Source organism: Triturus cristatus, chromosome 6 (assembly GCF_964204655.1).
Source record: "Triturus cristatus chromosome 6, aTriCri1.1, whole genome shotgun sequence".
Classification (NCBI taxonomy): Eukaryota; Metazoa; Chordata; class Amphibia; order Caudata; family Salamandridae; genus Triturus; species Triturus cristatus.
The window spans coordinates 687,555,980-687,577,830 of record NC_140589.1 but is presented as its reverse complement, the minus strand read 5'-3'; the positions used below and the strand labels follow the sequence as shown (position 1 = coordinate 687,577,830).

General features: G+C 43.3%; 1 protein-coding gene across 1 annotated transcript in view; it reads right to left on the bottom strand.

Moving 5' to 3' along the window:
- LOC146817733 (uncharacterized) overlaps positions 1 to 18,813 on the bottom strand; it is a 43,749-nt gene extending 24,936 nt beyond the window's left edge. The window contains exon 1 of the mRNA XM_085609673.1: positions 18,795 to 18,813. Coding sequence (XP_085465799.1) covers positions 18,795 to 18,813 — 19 coding nt within the window. The remainder of the gene's footprint in view (positions 1 to 18,794) is intronic.
- Positions 18,814 to 21,851: the final 3,038 nt, after the last annotated feature.

Sequence of the window (21,851 nt, the reverse complement as noted above, 5' to 3'; positions counted from 1 at the left end):
GTGACAGTTAGCGATTAGCTCTGAAAAAGACTATTGAAAGATGTAAGCAGGAAAATGCTAACTTTCTATAAGTGGTATTTTCAAAATAGTCATTTAAAATCTGACTTTGCTATCAAATTCAAATTTAAATTATTATTATTTTGAGTCCTTGAACCACTGTTCTTGTTATTCCCAAACTGAAGTTATGCTTTACAAGGTGTTGTAATTTGACCTGATTAAGCTGATGCTGTTCTATGGGAGTGCCAGCTGTGCCACCCTGAAATATAACTTTGAAGATTGTTCTCTAAAAGACCATATAGAAGTAGGTTCACCTGTCCTACTTTGTAAATACCATGCACCTGGCTCTCTGCCTACTACAAGGTGGGTGTGTAATTATTAAAACAGAAGATTTAGACCTGCCAAAAGGTTAATTTTGCTAGGTCAAGTTGGCAGTTTGAAAAGTGCCCAGCTGAGCTGCATTGGCAGGCCTCGAATCATGTTTTATGGAGGTCCAAAGGGCTCATCGCGTACCTCTCACTTTGAAACACCCGCAGAAATCTGGAGCGTACCCTCGAGCCATACTGGTTTACTTTGGCAACTTTTTATTACGGCAGGCAGAAAATGCCCGACCTGAGGCCAAAAGAACTAGAAATGAGATTATGTACTTTGTCCGTCCAGACTTTTGTCATACCACTGTTGAGAGGCGTTGGAGGCTGAGACAATTAATTAAGCCTTTTCAGGATATAAATGCACAAGCCTATTTAAACAACCCAGCTCGCTTAAAGGTGGTTTGGAAAGGTCAGATTTAATTTTTTCTATCAGAGATTAAAGCCAAAGAATATTTAGATGAGCTAAGTACTTAGGTTTGAGGTCCTATGTGTAGCTATGAATTAAGTTTTTGCACGGTGAAGTACGTCAAATTAGTCAAATGCAGTCAAAAAAAAAAAAAAGGGGGACAGGTGGAACGAATAAGTTTAATGGAGAAGAGAAGAGAATGGAGAGAAGGGAGGAGAAGTGAATAAGAAGGGAATATAAGGGAGCTCATGTCATATGTTGCATGTCTATCATCTCAGACTCTCTTGGAGTCTGTTTGTCTCACTATTGGGTGGGGGTGTGGGGGGTTTGTGGGTGGGGGGGTAGGTGGGCAGGAGGAGGGCGGGGGGATGAGGGTGAAGACTACAGAAAAAATAAGCAGCTTCAAATTTAATACTATGGCAGTACAATACAAAGAAATAATGATTGTGAAGTGTATACTTAGAGAGCTTGGTCTGATCTATTTTATTATTGTAGATGGTTTTGAGGAATTTGAGGGTTCTTATTCTAAATGTTTATGGGAAGACTAACATGTTGTTCTTGGAACGTGGCTGGTTTGAATGATAAAAACAAGAGGGCGCATTTTTTTGAATTAATTAGGTAAGGCTCCTTTGACATTGTTTGCTTACAAGAGACCCACATTCCCTGCGAGAAGAAAGAGCTTTTAAAAATTACTGGCTACAATCAGCTTGCCTCCACAACCCAAACCTCGAACACCCGGGGAGTAGTAATTATGGCTAAAATTGCTTTGGGGAGGCCTAATCGTAAACTAACCGATTCCCAAGGGAGGTGGGCCATCGTAACACTGACATCTGGCATTACCATCTGCTCAGTTTATAGGTCAAATAAAGATGAGCCTCAATTGTTTGAAAACCTTGAGATTGAGCTTGCTTCATGGCCAAAATCAATAATTTTTTGTGGAGACTTAAATATATCTCTAGGCCCTTTTTCTGGTAAAAATATACAAGATAATTACTTAGGCCGAAAGCCTAAAGTGTTTAATGCCATTAGCCATCTTTGTTCCAGCCATGATTTAGTAGATATTTGGAGTATAAAGAAACGCCATGATCCTGGCCTTACCTATTATTCGTATCCGCACAACAGATATGTTAGGATAGATTATTTTTTTACATCACGTGATCTAATCACTAAAGCAGAAATAAAGAAACTCCCCAAGATCATTTCAGATCATAATCCTCTACTTCTGACAATCGATGCAACTAATTTTACCAGGCCACATTTTAAATGGACATCTGATAGAAAGCTTCTTGTTGATGAAGAATATATAGGTGCCGATTACGATCCGGTAAAAACCGGGTACGAACCGTCGGTCGGAGAATTTTCTCCGTCCGACTCGTACCCGGTCGGAAAACTTTATAAACATGGAATTACGATTCGCACGGAAACACCATTTCCGTACGAATCGTAAAAAACACCGACAGACGAAAATATACGTACGAATGTGATCCGGGAATGCTGCGAAGTGACGTCGGGCGCATTCAGGCAGCGTTTCATGACCCAGGAAGTACGATTCGGATCGACAGCAGTCCGGACGGCGATATTTTCACGGCACCCAAAAAGTGCCGGAAAAGCAAAGTACGGCGCGAAACGACCAGAGTAGGTGGCCCGGTACGCACCGTCCCCCCCCAGCCCCCGTATGTATGCGCCGAATCCCTCCCAGCCCCCGTATGTACGCGCGACCCCCCCAGCCCCCGTATGTACGCGCCGACCCCCCCAGAACCCGTATGTACGCGCCGACCCCCCCCAGCCCCCGTAAGTACGCGCCGACCCCCCCCAGCCCCCGTATGTATGCGCCGACCCCCCCAGCCCCCATACGTTCGAGTCGTACCCCCCCAGCCCCCGTACGTTCGAGTCGTACCCCCACAGCCCCCGTACGTTCGAGTCGTACCCCCCCAGCCCCCGTATGTTCGAGTCATACCCCCCCCAGCCCCCGTACGTTCGAGTCGTACCCCCACCCGTGTATGTACACCCCTGTACGTGTCGTACTCCCCCGTGTATGTACACCCCTGTACGTTCGAGTCGTACCCCCACCCGTGTATGTACGGTGCGTACCCCCAGCGCGTACGCACCGTACATACACGGGTGGGGGTACGACTCGAACGTACAGGGGTGTACATACACGGGGAAGTACGACACGTACAGGGGTGTACATACACGGGTGGGGGTACGACTCGAACGTACAGGGGTGTACATACACGGGGGAGTACGACACGTACAGGGGTGTACATACACGGGTGGGGGTACGACTCGAACGTACGGGGGCTGGGGAGGTGTTCGGCGCGTATGCGGGCACATGTCTCCATGTTTGCTATGGGTGTTCGGTGCGGACAGTATTTTTCCATACGGTTGTAACATCGGACGCACGGGATGGATCGTGATTCCTCGGTCGGACTTCACTTTTCACGTTTGTACGGTAAATCGTCCGTGGACATGTCGGACACATTTTCCGACCCGAGGACGTGTGGGGAATTCTTCCCAATGCGATTCGTATGGTCTTTTTCCCATGCGAATCGTAATTGGCAGTTTGTACGGCACTTGTACGATTCGTACGGTAAAAAGACCGGATACGAGTCGTACGGGGAATTTTTTTATCGGATCGTGATCGGCACCATAATGTTTATTAGAAAATGGGCAGAGGAATTCTTCGATATGAATCGGTATAGTGCTTCTAGGGGGGTAGAATGGGATTGTTTTAAGGCAGCTTTAAGAGGGGAAACGATCAGCTATGTGGCTAGGGCAAAGAAACAGCGTGAGGCCAGGAATTTACAATTAATTAAAGATTTAGTAAAAGCCGAAGAAGAGCATATTATAGCAGTTACTCAAGGTGAGGATGGAACCCATATTCTTTATCAAATACTAATCCTAAAAACTGAGTTAAATAGTTGGATAACAAAACGTTCGGCAGAGGTATTTAAGACACATCGTAGTAGTGTATATGAGAATGGTGAGAGAGTTGGCAAACAACTAGCGCTACGTACTCGCCAGAAGGCCTCGTATAATTTGATAGCATCTATTAATATAAATGGCAGTAATTATACAGATCCCGATGAAATAATTGAAGGGTTTCGCCAGTACTACCAGGGATTGTACATGGATGATATCCCCCAGAGTGCCACCGAAGTTATGAATGCTTTGACCGACTTCATCGGAAATACCACATAATTGGGGATATTAGATGAGATAACTAAGGAGGATCTGGAGAAGGAGTTTAGTATTGCTGAGCTACAACAAGCTCTTGCTGGGCTGGCTCCAGGGAAGGCAGCAGGCCCGGATAAAATTCCTCTAGAAATTTACAAGATTCTAGGCCCACTGATTGTTCCTCTTTTGCATGATTTATTTACTGGTATACAAAGAACCGGTAAGTCTCCAGATTCCTGGAAGGAAACAGACTTAATAATTTTTGCAAAAAAGAATAAACCCCCTGAGAATCCAGCATCATTTCACCCTATATCCCTAATTAACTCAGACTCTAAACTCTATGCTAAGAATCTAGCCAATCGTCTCGGGAGGGTCATTGAACACTTGGTCTCCCCCTGGCAACACGGGTTCATTCCGGGAAAGGGTACAGCGGATCATATCCGTAGAGCCATTGCACTCTTTGATTATATGTCCGGTGTGGGGGGCCATATGTCGATGATCCTACTCGATGCCGAAAAGGCGTTTGATCGAGTATCTTGGGATTTCATATGGAGGGTCCTTTCCCTAAATAATTTTGGGTCTAATTTTATAAATTCGATCAAAGCCATGTATCACCAACCAAAGGCAAAATTACAGATACTGGGCAAAGAATCGAATGTCATCAAAATATCTAGGGGAACAAGACAAGGTTGCCCCTGTTCCCTGATTCTCTTTGCCCTTTATATCAATCCATTAATTGTTAGACTACTACAAGAAAAAAAAATTAAACCCATAAGAATTGGTAACTACGATACAAAGGTTTTAGCTTATGCAGATGATGTGGCTATATTAACACCAAATCCCGCTGAGGCAATTACAGAAATTGATATAATTACTCATCAATTTGGCCTATTCTCTGGATATTCACTTAACAAAGGAAAAACGATTATCATATGTACTGATAATACAATATATGCCGATCCGCGGAGAGTAGAGCAATCTACATATCTTGGGATATGTTTAACATCAAAGGTTGAATTGATTAATAGGTTGAATTATGACCCGCTAATTAAGAACATTGAGTAAGATCTTAAGAGAGTTAATAGTTTACATTTATCTATTATTGGGAAGGGAAATTTTTTTTAAATGAATATACTACCAGACACTACTTTAAAAACTATAGACTCGCTGCTATCCTCTTATATGTGGCAATATGGGAAAATTAGAAGGTCACTTAAACATCTAACGCTACCTCAACATCGAGGAGGCTTAGCACTCCCTAATATGGTATTCTATCACTGGGCGGCCTTCCTCCAACAAATGATTCCTTTATTTAGTACTTTAACGCCAGCTACAGAGAATATTTCATCAGAAATTCCTTCCATTTATGAACTACTGATGGGGTAAAAATATCAAGACTGTCTCTTAATCCAACTCGAGCCCAGCTATTTCAAAAAAATCAAATTTAAAATAATTAAGAATATGAGGAGTGTCTGGTGCAAGATCTTAAGGTTTCTTAAAATCCCAAAATACAACAGATATACCCCTTTATGGGGCTCCCCGCTATTGCCATGTTAGCTAATGATGACATGGCAAAGAAATGGGAAAGGGCAGGTATAAGAACAGTTGGGGATTTCTGTGGGAAAGAATTAGATTGCAACTTCTCTAGGATTCAGAATAAATTTCGAATTCCTGAAACACACATTTTTAAGTTTATGCAGGTTAAAATAGCCCTGAAATCAAAAAATCCTAAGATCCTATTAAAAAAAATACCACTCTTTGATACTCTCTGTATAAAATCAGTTAAAATTGGGAACATTTATCACCTGCTCTTAAACAACCTATCTGATGATCTAGAGCACATTGAATCCTCCTGGGCTCGAAGACTCATTAACCCCAATGTGGACATCGATAAGAGTTTATATCTAGTGGCTAAAATACTTATGTCATCGAGCCTCAAAGCCCAAGCATATAAAACCATTTTTAATTTATATTTTACCCCTGCGAAGCTGTTTACATGGGGGAAGAGACTCGATGATCATTGTCCTAGATGTGGACTTGGACCCGCGGATCTAAGCCACATGCTCTATACCTGCGATAAATTATCAGAGCTAAAAGCTGGAATAGCTAAATATTGGGAAGAGGTGTTTGGACACCCTTTAGCTATTTCATCTTCTCTGCTTATTTTAGGCTGTGATAGCTCATTGGGGCTGAATAAATCTGAATAATCATGCTTGTTTATTGGATCGGCGGTATTTAGAATTTTATTAACAGCTAGTTGGAAGGAACAGATTCCACCTTCTTTTCAAATGTGGCTTGCCAGATTTTTAGCTATATTTAATCAAGAAATAGCCATATATATAACTAGGGGGAGACATTATAGATTGGCTGGTAAAAAACTCTGGCAACACATTGTAAATTGGATGAATGGAGTGAAAGGGGGCTCATAATTTGGAAGATATTTTTGATACTGTGTTTAATATTATATTGTATTTATAATTAAATCTGGAATCATATTCACCTTCTTTACTTCATAAACCGCTGCTATTACCTCAGCTGCTATCTCTTTTATATATGTTAAGATCTAACTATGAAATATTTGTATACATACACCTCATATTACAGTTTTTATTTGTATTCTGTATAATATATATTGTTGCTATGTATTTATTTGTCGCTGCACAAAAAAATTTTAAAAAAAAAATGAAAAAAGAAATATGAACAAAGGTAAAATTGACATTTTAATAAGGGCTTCCCTACCTACTAGTGTGAGAGGGAAAAAGTGTCAATTTGTCCAACAAATCCTTAATCTTCTACATCATAACCACATAATTTAATCTGGGAATAGCTATTTGTTACATATATCCCTAAATGTCAGATCAGGTTAAGAGAACGAGCCTGCTGCTGTAGAGAAGGGAGATTACTAGCAGAGGTGTTAAATAAAAGCAGTTATATTTTAGTCTGATTGCTTTTATATCCCCCTAATCATTTTGAACTGCTCAAACTCCGCGAACAGTTTTTGGGTGATCTTCTCTCCTGGCCTAAGGTAGAGAATACAATCGCAAACCCAAATAATTTTAATTTGAACATCCTTATTATAGGAGCCTCAATCTTCTCATTCTCCCTAATACTCACTGCCAAGGGATCTATACATTTTTAAATAAAACTGGGGGGAAAGGACACCCCTGGAGCATTTCCTTGTTTATACCTACTACCCCAGCTAGATTAGAATTAGCAAACCCCTTCGCTTGAGTCCATTGGTATAAATTCCAAAGCATTACAATAAATTGAGAAAGAAAAACAAACCTTGTTAGACCACAGAGCAGAGCATCCCAATTTACCAGGTCAAATGCTTTCTTTGCATCGACCATTAATGTGACTGCAGGGGTCTGGTTTACCACAAAATAAACTACTGCATACACTAAGAAGCCAGTATTGGCTGACATCACCGTATCAACCACAAACCCCGTCTGATTATTATGTATTGCAGCATTTGCTGCAGTGTAATGGGATTTGCCCATATTTTCATTAAAAGCTTGTAATCCACATATATCAAACTAATTGGTCGATATGAGTTGACAACTCTTGGATTTTTATACTTTTTCTAAAATACTGACAACCCTTGATTCCTTAAAGGCCTATGGGGCCTCCCCTACTTCCCTTATGAAATTAAAGTGCTCCGTAAAGAAGGGTGGAAGCTCGCTGGCAGATGCTTTAAAAGACTCTACTGGAAGACCATTGATGCCACAAGACATTTAGGAAAGAGCTTGCTGTATCTCTACCGCAGATATACCAACAGCCATTCTCTCTTCCTGGTGCTTGCCAACTGCGTCAGCCTAATGGACAAAAAGAATTGGTATATACTATCCAGAGGGACTGAGTACTTACTTTTGTACACATTTTTTATAATGCTGTAAGAAAATGTTGGACACTTTGACTCCATCACAAATCGTTTCTCCTGTCCCAGGCTTCTGCAACTCAGTAACTAGTGACACATCCTGTTTAACCCACATCGACCAGACAAGAAATTTACCAATCATCTGGCTTTCCTCATGTACCCGCTGTTCAAAAGCCCTCAGGCTATTGGTTTCCTCCAGAATAAAAAAGATCCCTCAAATCGTGTTTAGCTTTACTCAGATGATTAGCTATAAGAGATTGTGAACTCTGGGGCCTATTCCTCTTCTGGAGAGCAGCATCCACTGCAGATTGGAGCTCAGCTATTTGCTCCACACAGTTTTTAGATTGTTGAGTCATATAAGCAATTATCTGCCCCCGGATTGTGGCCTTAAAGGCTACCCAGACCAAAAACAGTGATGCAGTGCCTTTATTCAACAGAATACAATTTCCCAATAAATGTTCCCATAACCTTTGGCAAGAAGGTTGCAATCCATATGCCACCTGGACCTCTCCCTTTTCCTTGCCTCCAACTCCACTTCAATGGTAACCAGGGCATGATCCAAAAATTAGTTAAAGGGGTGAGAATTTAGGAAATAAAAAATACGGGAAGCTATATGAAAGCGGTGCAAGAAGCCCGTATATTGAGAGATTCCTAAGTGTTCCCTACTCCACGGTCCAATCAATTTGTAGTGCTGCTTCAATGCACCTACCACTTTTTTTGTTTTCAGCTTTAATTGTTTTTTTTTTTATTGGATGTACCCCAGACTAAATCCTGGATAAAATTAAAATCTCCCTCTAAAATTATTGGGCCCACTGCTCCCACAGCCATATTAGTGATCAGGTTTATTGTACCTGGGTCATCAATTCACCAAATTCAAGGGATTTCCATTTCCATTAACTTTCAGCCAAATCCATCTGCCTTAAGGGCCCCTGATAACTGGAGAGATCAGCCATTCCACTCCTTTACCTGGGTACACTGCTACCCTCCTAACTGCCAACCCACCTTAAGTGAAATATATCTTTAAATAATGCTTAAGAATGAAACGTTTCAGGAAGTTGCCTTTAAAGTGAGTCTCCTGAAGAAATAGAACATGTGAAAAAAACAATGTTAATAATCTAATTAAGCCGCCGTACTTCTGCTTCTTAGACATACCATTGACATTGCAAGAAATGAATCTAGCTTTAAGCCCCATTACCATGGTAGCACACTCTTAATTGTGTCCTCCTTATATAGTAAAACCCTAACAATACATAATCTACTATGATTCTGCTCTTTTTTGCTGAAAGTGCTCCCCACCAGCCATGGACCCCTCCAATCCTGGAGCCCCTACTTTTCAAATACATTGCACCCTGCTTTATGGGCTGTTTAGGGCCTGCCCTAGGAGTGACTTAAATATATTAAAAAAGAAGGCAATGGCAGACCTGAGACATGTTTGGAGGGCTACTAAAGTGGGTGACACAAGGGGTGCTGCATGTCCCCCTATCGTATTAGATTTGCAGGCCATAGCCATATGCGATACCACTTTACTAGGGACTTACAAGTACATTAAATGTGCTAATTAGGTGTAAGCCAATCGTACCATGTTTAAAGGAGAGATCACAAGCACTTTAGCAATGGTCAGCAGTAGTAAAGTGCACAAAGTCCTAAGGCCAACAAAAGCAAAATCAGCAAAAATAGGCGGATGTAGGCATAAGGTTTGGGGGGACACCACGTTAAGGCTGATAGGTCCAACAATTTACACTATCAGCAGCAGTGTATCAGACGGTTCAATCAATGTTTTTTTTTTTTTTTTATAAAGAAACATAATATTTTATTTAATAAGTGGGATAAATTCACGTAGTCATTTGGCAACCTGGACACCAAGGGTGGATACGTCCCTCCTCTATCTATGTTGCATGTCTCTAATCTGGGCAATATAGGAGAAAATATCTAGAGAAACCTGTGAGAAGGTAGGTAGGGTTTTGTGAATTATGTTGAGCCGTAGGTAATGTTTAATTTCTGATATACTAGTTGTTTCTTAAAGGGAGACCTGAACTTAAATATGGCAGACACAAGTCATATTTTTGTTCAGTACAATAAAAATGAAACCGATTTTCGTTCAGAAGAAGCAATGTCCATTTTAGACATTTTACAACTGAATTATTTCTAATTCAATTATAGGACAGAATTTATACTGCTTGAGCTGGTGGATAAGTGTCAAACAGGGAGCAGATTTCCCATAAATCTGTCCTTCAGCGAACTGGCTGCACATTATCCTGTCAAGACGGTACTTTTTCACTGTGCAGCTCTTAATCTAAACCTTAATGCTGACCCCACATCGAAGGTTAACATAATTAATTGTAGTGTGGGACACCTTTGCAATACTTAAAATTCACACGCACTGAACATAAAGCTGCAGAAGGAAAGTGAGAACAGATGGTTGATATCTCTGAATTGCTATTTCCTGTAACATAATCTCATTTTCCAAAAAGATGAGTAGAAATGTCTTTTGTGGGCAGATGTCACAATTATACACTTTTAATTCCTTATCAAAATTCTAAATTGAATAGTGCTAAGTGTAATTTTATTTAACTCAGTAAATCTTTAAGCAAAGTAGTTTGGAAAAGGTTTGGCTCCACTGCTTCCTTTATTTATTTCTGTACAGTACCAGATATTTTATTAAATACTTAAATTACATTAAGGTCACTCCATGATAACTATGCCGTGTGCTGTCCACGCTTTGTATTTCTTCCACATCACATCTCATTGTCTGCCTTTTGGTTTCAAACACACGTCATAAAACAATATTTTCTGTAATTCGCTTTATTGCTACTTGGAATGTGTCCCTTGCTCTGTCAGTTACTCAACATACATTAAAATTAAAAATGTGACAAATATTAAGTTTTTTTACAGGTACGTCGCAGAGGATAGAGTCTGGCTCAGTGAGAAATTGTTAAATGAATCCCTATCGCGTCTTGATGAATCATACTGAACTCGTTTCATTTTTCAAAATGTGCTTAATAGTAGTGTTTTTTTATGTCTGCGATACTTGTTGAATATTTGATGTGTGGAAGATTTGTAGAAGATGACACAGTTTTGAAAAATACTGGGATTAGAGGGCAAGATTCCTGGTAGTAAAATGTACAGTTTAACACATTACTTCCTAAAACGTGCACACACACACCTTTAATGTTGTATTGAGGAGCAGCACGGCATATATGGTTGGTTCAAGAGAAATATCGCCAAACACCAGTATAATAAGTGTGTGCAAATTTGTCTTTTGTAGGTATTCTGAAAACATGGCTTAAATCAGCAGTCCCCTTGCCAGACACACTTGATCCTCATGTTTAGACTCTTCTTCTGTCTTGATTCTTGGTGTAAAATATGTTGAAGAAGGATTGATGGGAGGCTGATCGCCATATGTGAGGCCAGGCAGCCTGATTTGTGTGACAGCTCATTACAGAGAACGTTGTTCCTCCTTGCTTCACAGGCTATATTATAGAGATTGTAGTGATAGGATAAAAAACACTTTCACCTTATATGTTTCTGAAAAGGAGTGCCTTCAATCTCATGTTAATGACACACTGCTACATAATGTGTCCCTCTCTTGAAGTGAGATGTGACTGAATGTATGCCTGAAAGAACAAATAACCATATAAACAACTTAATTTCTTCTTTGAAATATGTAAACGTGAATTTCTGCCTAATGCAAACACTGTGAAATGTGGACAGAAAAATTACTTCTATAAAAAGGTGGCCAGTTTTTCTATCGCAGAATGAAGAATTAAATGAAAGAATGAAAAGCTTCTTTTGTCAGTATTTGAAATAATCTTTGAACCTATTCTCAGGGCAACTCTCTGCAAAGGGTACAGCCATCTCATTCTCATTTTAGGCTTTCTTTTCATTGTCGACCTCTTGTGGGAAGTAGGTCAAGTTATTTTTATTTTATTGCGAGCATGAAACGTGAGGGCATTTTCACCAGCTTATTACAACTTTTATTTTTATTGCAACTGCACCTTTTTATCCTTATTCGTTTCATTGCTTAAAACCTTATGTCGTTTAAGGAGTTTTGAGGTGTCTACTTTGTTTATACATTTTCAAATAGCTTATTTTGTTCATTGGCACTCTCTTTTATCCTGTTGAGGCATATTGGAAATCATTACTTTCATGAATCCTGCTTTCACCTGGAGGACCCATGTCCCTTTCAATCATAAAAGTTTCATGGGACTGTCTGTGGCCATTAAGCCAGTGTCAGCGACTCACCTGAAGATGCTAGGGAGGAGGCCAAATGTTCCTGGCAGTCTCCCCTCGAAATTGTCGCAACTGGATTAAAGTCTGTCTTAATCCATACAAATTTGAAGGAGACCATATTTTAAACACCGGCACCAGTCTGTGAAAACGGCCTTTTACACATAATTATGGATATACAACATTTGCCACACACTCCCTCATTTGCTGCATAATTTGAAGATATCATCAAAAACATTTGTTTCTAGCTCAACTAAATAATAAAAAATTACTAAAATAAAGTGGTGACATGTTGCCGCACAGTTTTTTTTTCTGTATTTGAACAACTGTGAGTTACCATTTAAGCTTACACAAACACTCGTAATGTGCTCCAATGCCGCTATCATCATATATGGAACTTTAGAGAGCCGCAATTAACTGTTGGGTGTTAGACCTGTCAGCCTATGGTAGGCTTTCCCTAAACCTTTTGCCTGTTTCCATCCAGTTTTGCAGACATTTGCTTTTGTTAGCCTTAGGATTCTGTGCACTTTACCACTGGTAACCTGTGATGAAGTGCTTGCGTTCACTCCCCTATACATGGTTAAATTGGATTACATCTGCTTGGTATATTGGATTTACTTATATATCCCTTGTAGAGTGGTGTACCGTATACCCTGGGTCTGTACTTTAAATGCTACTAGTGGACCTGCAGCAGATGTTGTTCCATCCACTTAAGTAGCCCCTAAAACATGTCACAGGGCCTGACATTGCATTCTGAATGCAGTTTTAAACTGTCAATTGAATTTGGCAATGTAATCCCCTTGCTAAGCCATAAACCCCCTTGTATTGCATATGTCAACACTAAGGTAGGCCCTAGATAGTCCATAGTACAGGATGCATTGTAAATATAAGGTTGGGTGTGTACTTTTAAGGTTGACATGTCCTGGTGGTGAAATACCCCTAAGTTAGTTTTTCACTACTATGAGGATTATCTGTCCCCTAGGATAACATTGGGTTGCCTTATTACATTTAATAAGTGCTAACATTTGACTGGGGATAGATTTGCATTTCATGTTTGTTATCTATGAAATTGTAATTCAAACCCTCTTTAATGGTAAAGTCAGATTTTCAATAGCAGTTTTGAAAATACAACTTTTAGAAAGTTGGCATTTTCCTGCCCTTGCCATTTGGTGACTGCAGCCTGGCCTATGTCACATGCCTGGGTGTAGTTGTGTTATACCTGCTGATCAGCCTGTGTGTCTCTGGAGTGGAATGTTGGTGTGAGAGCTGGTTGTGGAACGTTGGATGAGAGAGAGTGTCAGTTGGAGGAAGGGTTGAGCAGCAGGGAGGCTGCTCCTGTTGGGGCTCTCTTATTGTAACATATTATCTTGGGATAAATCATTTAAAGAAACTACATGGAATGGACCTACTTCGTTACAACATATTTTGGCGACGATTTATCAGAGAAGAACCTGTGTGCGCCATCTTATTGGACTGAAACTATGCTTGAAGTAACTGAATTGAAGATATAGATATTGGAGAGGTGTGGCTCACTGGTTAGAGGCGGCTGACCCGTAAGCAGAGATTCGGCCAGGGACCAGGGTTCAATTCCCGACGCGGCAGGGTTGTGGACCAGGGTCAAAAACGGACTTGTTAATTCTCGCCTCGGTACCTACTCTAACCAGGAACACACTCGGCAACTCTGGGCATTAAGCTTGCCTCATCTCTACAATGGCCCCCCACAGATGCCAGGGATGCCTGGTTTCACCTTGGAGACACCCAGAAAGGGACCATCTCACAGGGAAAACCAGGATGGGTTCCCCAGCGGTCTTCAGCGCCGGGACACCTCCTTGTGAGGTAGCTGTTCGCGCTCTACAAAATGCTGTATTATTATTATTATATAGAGATTCAAGTGGAACTTCAAGAAGCTGGCACCCCTGAGCCCCACCAGTGACCACTCAATTGGTCGTCCACAACCCAAAGATGAGAGTTCCCACCGTAATGTGCCAGATCCTAATCTACTTCCCTCGCTCTCCAGCTTCTTTGGGACAGTGGTCCCCGTCCTGTCACTTTGGGACAGTGTTTGCACAAACTGCAGTTTCCCAGAAGAGCGATCTTTGTCTTCTTCTCTACTGCCTCAGTGATCTACTTTACCCCGCTACCCTGCGATGGAGAAGACCTGTTGTTGCTTCTGGCTACACTCATTACCAGATCCAACCCAGCTGCCTTCCCTCCAGCCTTCGGAGAGGGGTTCCTGTTCTCCTACGTTTGAAGAGTGCCTCCCGTATGTGGAGTTTCCCATAGGAGTGACAAGTCCCAGTCTCTTTGTGGTAATACTGCTGCTAAGTGCCCCAGAGACCTACTTTGTTCTTTTGACCCTTTCTATGTACGAGACCTGCTGTTCCTGCTTGTGTCTCTACCCTCTTATGGCCCAGCTGCGTGTCCTTGAGCAGTTCACCGTTTTTTTGTTTTGCCTTGTTTCCAACCGCCCTTCTGAGATATGAGCACCATGCCTGTTCTGCTGGTTTTACTTTGCGGTGATGGCTCTTCACAGGAATCAGAGGATTGGCACCCCTGGTGAGCTGATGGATTTATCTAAACTCTGCTGGCTGTGGCTGTGAGTTCTTTACTTTTTTGTATATATTTATATTTTGTTTTATTGTGTATTAACCCTGCGTCAATACTACGGCAGTTTATACGCTCCCTGAAATTTCAAATTGCCACGAGCTGTCCATAGTGCATACACAGAGTGTGTGCAGCTTTACCTGCGTCCGGCGCTCCTACGATGTCTTCTTCGCTTCTTCTGTGATGTGTGTCTGCCATTTAGTGATGTTGGAGAGCACAGTGATGCCGAGAGCCATCCAGCGCGGCGTCACCAGTGAGTGCCGTCATCTTGCTCTCGAGGTGCCAACTAGGACTATTTGGACGTGTGGAAGCTTAGTTTTTCTTCCTTTACTGCATTTTTTCCAGCTGTTTCTCCTTCTTGGAAAGGTATTTACTGGGTAACGAGAGTTCTGCCCAGCTACTGCTGCATCTACAATGTCTTCAGTAAAGTCAGTATCCCGTGACTTTTTACTCACTTTCTTCCTGACTTCTTACAGCATCTGATAGTAATGTGAGCTTGGGGACAGTGCCACACTTCGGGTGAGAGGTCGCTCACCAGTGTTTAGTGCTCAATTTATTTTTTTAATTTCCTTTTAAGGTTTTACCACAGTAACCATTCTGCATTACCTAATTTAATGCCTATGTACTTTCTGTGATGATTACTTGTCAGTGTCACACTGTTGTGGTGTGTGTGCGAGTACTACCCGATAGGACCGTTGTGTGCACTTTACATTTTCACTGTGTACATGCTGTTGTCCAGGGAGTTTTTCTGAACCTGATTTCTAATTCTGTTGATTTTGAAAGTTCTGCACTTTGTTTTTGATATGTTTCTTGTGTGCTGTGTTATGCTTCCAGAGAGAATTCCCTTACTTTTCATGATGTTGTGCAGGGGGTTCTGTGCTGTGCTCATGATTTTGTTAATTGTGCTTTTTGCAGATGTTCCGTGTGGCGCATACTTTTCCACACATCACAGCCCAACTTTTGATTTGGATGGAGTTTTTGCTTGGTTTTCTTCAGGCTCTGTGTGGAGCGTAGTTTTCCACACATCACAACTCAACTTTTGATTTGGGTGGAGTTTTTGTTTGGTTTTCTTCAGGTTCCGTGTGGAGCACAGTTTGTACACGTCACACCCCATCTTTACTTGGGGAATGTATTTAGATGTTTAGTGAAGAGTGTGATCTTGCATAGTTCCATGTGCAGTTTTTCCTACACATCACACCCCATTTTTAGTTGGGGGGAGTGCTACATTTTTCAGTGAAGCGTTGTGATTGGGGGAAGCATTACATTTTTTGAACATCTTGCAAGTATGGTTTGCTTTCGCGCCTTTTAGTTGGGACCCTTCCTACCTCTTGTTGGCCTGGCCAGCCTTCTTGTTTGGTTTTTGGGGTTTTGTTTGTGTTTTGGTGGTGTGGCAGTCTGTGTGTTGCTTTGGCTTGGTTTTATGGGAGCGTGTATTTTGTTTTGTATGGGAAAGGGAGAAGTGGTGTGTGTTAGAATCGCTAGATTGTGTGACCTCCTTACTTCTTCCAAATATTTATCTTTTGCTATTTTGTATACATGTATATCGCCATCAACATGTATTGCTGGTTGCCCCTCTCTTGCATGTACTTATTATTGTCACCTTATGCATGCATCTATTTCATTGTGATTTTTTTGCAATTAATTTTCATTTGCATTAAGAAATGGAGATGTGTTATACCTGCTGCTCAGCCTGTGTGTCTTTGGAGTGGAATGCAGGTGTGAGAGCTGGTTGTGGAATGTTGGATGAGAGAGTGTCAGATGGAGGAAGGGCTGAGCAGCAGGGAGGTTGCTCCTGTTGGGGCTCTCTTATTGTAACATCTTATCTTGGAATAAATCATTTAAAGAAACTACATGGAATGGAACTACTTTTTTACAACAAGTTGGCAGTTGGACTTTGTGAATTACTCCTTAACAGTCATACAATAGAGGGCTTACGTGTGACTGAATGTGGCATGTCATGGTGGACGAGGGGGCAGTGCTTGGCACAGCCGTACTTGCAACTGCATAGGCTGTGCGCTGCCTGCAAACAAAGGGCTTGTCACCACTTCATTGTTTCTGCAGCCAGCTTGGAGTCAGGACATGAGAGGGCGGAAATTCTAAGAACTTCAGAGAAGCCTCTGGAAACTTCTCCTACTTCAAGGAAGGCACCATATATAAAAATAGGGCACTCAGATCCACTCTTTGGTTCACTTTCTGGACCTGTGGAAAGACTCTCAGAAGACTGTCTTCTGTTGTGGCCTGCTGCATACTCCGCAAGACTACTTTGCTGCACCTGGAAAGGCTGCTTTGCTGCCTGGGACCTGCCTTGATCTCTCAGAGGCTGGCCCTGCTGCTTGAGCCCTGCTTCTTCACCTGATCCCAGGACTACTAGAGTGACTCCAAGGGGTAGTTTTCTGGCCTCCTGTTCAGAGCCACAGGGGACATAATAAGCTCACACCATCTTGAACTATCACCTGTAACCAGGCTCAGAGTTTCCTAACCCCCTATGTGGTTACCCTCCAGTCCTGGACCCTTGGTGGTGGTGCTGAATTTGCCCAGATGGCCAAAAGCAAAAACTTGGAACTTAAAACATGTTTGGCTAAAAACAGCTCTGAGAACAAGAGAAGACTGAGCCCAACCTGCTCGTCCATCCATCCAAGGTGAACAGCCGGTTGGTCTGAGTTTGCAGCTGCTCCTGCTACATTGTCCTCCACAGCAGCAATTCTTGTTCAGTGGTCCTTCCCCAAGAAGGTATCTGACCTCCTGGAAGTCTCATCAGCTACAGCCTCTTGCCTCGTCCTGCTGGAGATTTTCGACCACAAAAAAGTATGTAAGCCAGAATATTGAGATCTTCACCGTGACTTCACTCAGTGGCTCCCTGATGATGATGCTTCTTTCTTGGACACCGCCTACAGCCTTGACCGGCTAAACATTACCTTCTCTGAGCTTTTTCTTCAAAATTTCTTCTAAGTCCGAAGATAAGCGTCAACCAGATTTAATTCACTTCTTGTACCCTACCCATGCTCCATCACGGTCAGCCATATTTTTTTACTTTGACCAGGTCTCGCATGACTACATGTCCGCAGTTGGTGCTTTGATCTTTTAGGCACTAGCTTTCACCAATAACTTTAAAAATCATAACTCCAGTTCTACTGATAAAATGTTTGTCCTTTTAGTATCAAGTAATATATTAGAATTTACTCGATTGGGCCAATTTATGAGAAAGGCATGCAGTGCAGCGCAGCAAGTCACCTTGCTTCACTGCACTGCATGACAGGGAAAGGGCATGAATAAGGCAATATGGCACATTCCTGCCTTTTTCCCTGCAATGTTGCCATTTTGGAAGCCTAGCGCTAACGCAGCCACCCTTTCGCCATGGTGCAAGGTTGCCTGCATTGCATACAGGATTGTTTTTGCGCTGGAAGGACACCTTCCTGCACAAAAACAATCCAGAGAGGCATATTCCTCTTTCTTCTGCAGAATGCAACACACATAGAATATATTTCTCCTCTTTGTTCCTCACCTGAGAAGGCATATCTTTTTGGCTCAGTCCCAGGTCTACCAGTTCTGGTAAATCTGGGAATGCTTCCAAAAAGATGGGAGTTGCGTGGGAACACCCATGCAAAGCCCATGGAATGCCCTTCCAGGGCAGAGTAAGGTAACATAGCAATATGCGCTGTGTCGCCTTACTCCAGATTTATGGAAGCACTCAGGACCATGCAAAGTGGCATTGTGTGGCTTCATATATTGCATGTAAGGTTTGCGTCAAACTTACACCACGTTGCGTGGTGTAAGAGTGACTCAAACTGTTCATAAATAGGCCCTTCTGTTTCTAAATTGGTGTGGGATTTTTCTTGTGTAGTGTTTTCACTTTTTTCTGTTTGAGTGCTGCAAAAATACTTTATAGATTAGCTCTAAGTTAACCCTGACTGCTTGTTCTTGTGCCAAGCTACCTAGGGTTAAGCATTGGTTCCCCTCCAAACATTATTCAAAACACATTAAAGCTTTAGGAAAGGGTTACTCAAGAGATTGTAAACATGTATACTTTTTGCTGTTCAGCCACCCTACTTTAAGAATGTAATGCTAAGGTCTACGACCAGCGTGAAACCCAAATATATAAATATTGTCTATAAAGTTAGAATTAATGTTTACTTACTCAATATGACGGACGGCATTCTTCTCCATTGAGCGCACCCACAGGGTCCCGGCCCGCAAACCGCCACCAGGAGCTGTGCCAAGATCGATGCTGGCGAAGTTCCTACATTTTCGCGACAGGGATGCGGTGCTGCGAGCAGCAAGGGTGGCAGGCCCCCTGCAGGTGGAAAATAAGCGGATAATGGTATTCCCGGATTATGCACGAGCAGTACAGCAACAACGGTCTTCGTTCTTGGATGTGAAACGCCGACTCCGAGAGAACAATATCCAGTATTCCCTGCTCTTTCCAGCTCGCCTCAAGGTCATCCAGAACGGCTCTACTGTCTTTTTCACTACCGCAGAGGAAGCACATGATTGGGCGGATCATCAATGCCCACAGCAATCCAGAGCCGAAATTACACGAGACCCCACCCCTAAAATACCGCGAACCTGGAGACGCACCCAGAAGCAGCAACGCGGCAGAGTAAATGGCATGACCAGGTCACGTACCCAAGACTCTCCAGACCTGGAACAAATCGCGAAAGAACGACGGGAGGCCCTGCAGGCAGTGATTGACCTTCAGGCATCCCCCCTACAGAGGACATAGATCGACCCCGCACATTTTTTCATCGGAAGGGGAGAATGACAGCAATGGAACATTATCTGGCGAGGACTCCATTACACCCTCTCTGGTCACTCCTCAAACAGCGGACAACATCCTAGATGGACAAACGAGGACCCTCTCGGCATGAGATGTGCTTGCTGAGATATCTGTGAGGGCAGGTGCACCCGGAACTCACTAGCTAGATACACGCACCATAGCCATTTCACGGCATGCCCTGAGCAACGCCCACAGATCCTACAAAGGCCCGATCTGTGATTGGCCTCGTGCATACACACTGCCGCCCCTACTATATATGGTTACACCCTCCTCGCTAGGGAGAGTAGGTTTGGACGCATCGACCCCAACGATGGGTCCCTGGTATTGGGACTGTTTCCCGACCTCAGTTGTACGGTTTGTTATACCAGTTCAGCAATGCCCCAACCTCCCTCATGGAACAACATACACCCGGGTACTCAAAATACATAGACGACTGGCGCAATGGGTCGCGCGTGCCCTCACCCGACTAGGGAGGTCTCGATTACCATGCTCCACCAGACACATGTTCCCCTTTTGTGGCGCACTGACACCGAGCCATGGCAATAACCATGCAACACACTCACACTCAATGTCAGAGGACTCCACACACCGAGCAAACGGTATGCAGCGTACTCATATGCAAAACGCCACAATGTTCGGATAGCATTCTTACAGGAGACACATCTCATTGTGACAGAGGTGGGAAAACTAAATGGCGCGGCACTATATGTGCCACGACATACTCCGCATACGCACGCGGGGCACTGATCTGGGTTCGGCCGGGAACTCCTTTTCAGGAACTCCAGAGGGTGGTGGATAAAGAGGGCAGAGGGACTCCTCGATGGGCAAGTAGTACTCCTGGGTAGCATATACGCCCAAATGTAGAGCAAGACAAATTCTGGGATCACCTCACCGGGATTCTGGCCCCATTTGCCTCTATTGCCTGGATTTTAGGTGGGGACTACAATTGCACGCTGGACCTAGCCCTGGACCGCTACAACCCCCCTCCCGCACATTCTCCCGCCTCCAGACAAACCGAAAGATTCCGGGCCTGGATTACACAATGGGTGCTCACTGATGCGTGGCGAATGTGCCACCCACAGACCCGTCTCTACTGATTCCATTCCATCCCACATAACCTACGAGTCCGCCTAGACAGATTCCTATGCTCAGCAGCGATTTTACTCAAAATTAGTCACACGGACTACATGGGCAGGGTCATATCTGATCATGATGCCCATATCCTACGGTTAAACTGGAGACCCCCACACCCCCCCGTCCCCACCTGGCGTCTACCACGGGGTTGTTTATCAGACCTGGTCTTTAGGCACGAACAGGGACGTAGCATCCAAGACTATTTCGCACACAACGCAGGCACAGCTTCCTCAACATTAGTGGAGTGGGACACATTCAAAGTAGTGGCCCGAGGAGAATATATTAAACAAATCATAGGGGTCAAACGAACACTAGAACAAGGGCTCACCAAGGCTGAACAACAACTTGCCGCAGCTACTAAACGGGACACCACATCCGCCGAAGGGGCAAAGCGGATAGCCACAGCAAAAACAGAATACCAAGCTGCCTGCGCTGATCTCCGCCGGTACAATTTTAGATCGTATGCAACCCGGATGCATAAAGAAAGGGATAAAACAGGCACATTGTTGGCATGGCTAGCCAAGCAGGACGCCGACGTGAAGCCCATAACAGAAATACTGGACCCCCAAGGTAATTTAGTGCGATCCCAGGCCGAGATTCTCTTAGCGTTCCACTGCTACTATGCGGAGGTTTATAACAGTCCGGTTCCAACTACACAGGCCATAATAGATTGTTTCCTTGACCCCTTGACAATACCCAAAGTTAAGAAGACGGATAGGACGGCCCTAGATACGACGATAACCTCCACAGACATAACCCAAGCCCTGCATGCCCTAGCCCGTAACAAGGCACCGGGATTAGATGGGCTCCCCCTGGAATATTACACAACTTTCTTCCCACAATTGGTCCCTCGACTAGTAGAGATGTTTGCGACCGCGTTAGAAAGGGGAGAGCTGCCGAGATCCCTAAGGGAATCCGTAATCGTGACCTTCTTAAAGCCACAGCGGGATCCGCAACAGATGGCCTCCTACCGCCCTATCACGCTCCTCTCCGCCGACTGTAAACTCCTCGGGAAGATATTAGCGTACAGATACACACAAATTATACGACCTCTGGTCCATCCGGACCAATGTGGATTCGTCCCCGGGAGACGCACATCCCAGAACATACGCCGAATAGTCCAAGACCAGGTGAGAGAGACACATCCTCGGTCAGCTTGTCTCATCCTAGACCTCGAGAAGGCCTTTGATTCCCTCACTTGGCAGTATCTCTTCTCGGTCCTGCAACGGATGGAACTCGGTCCCGTCCTCTTAGCATACACACAACTCTTATACACCAAACTCA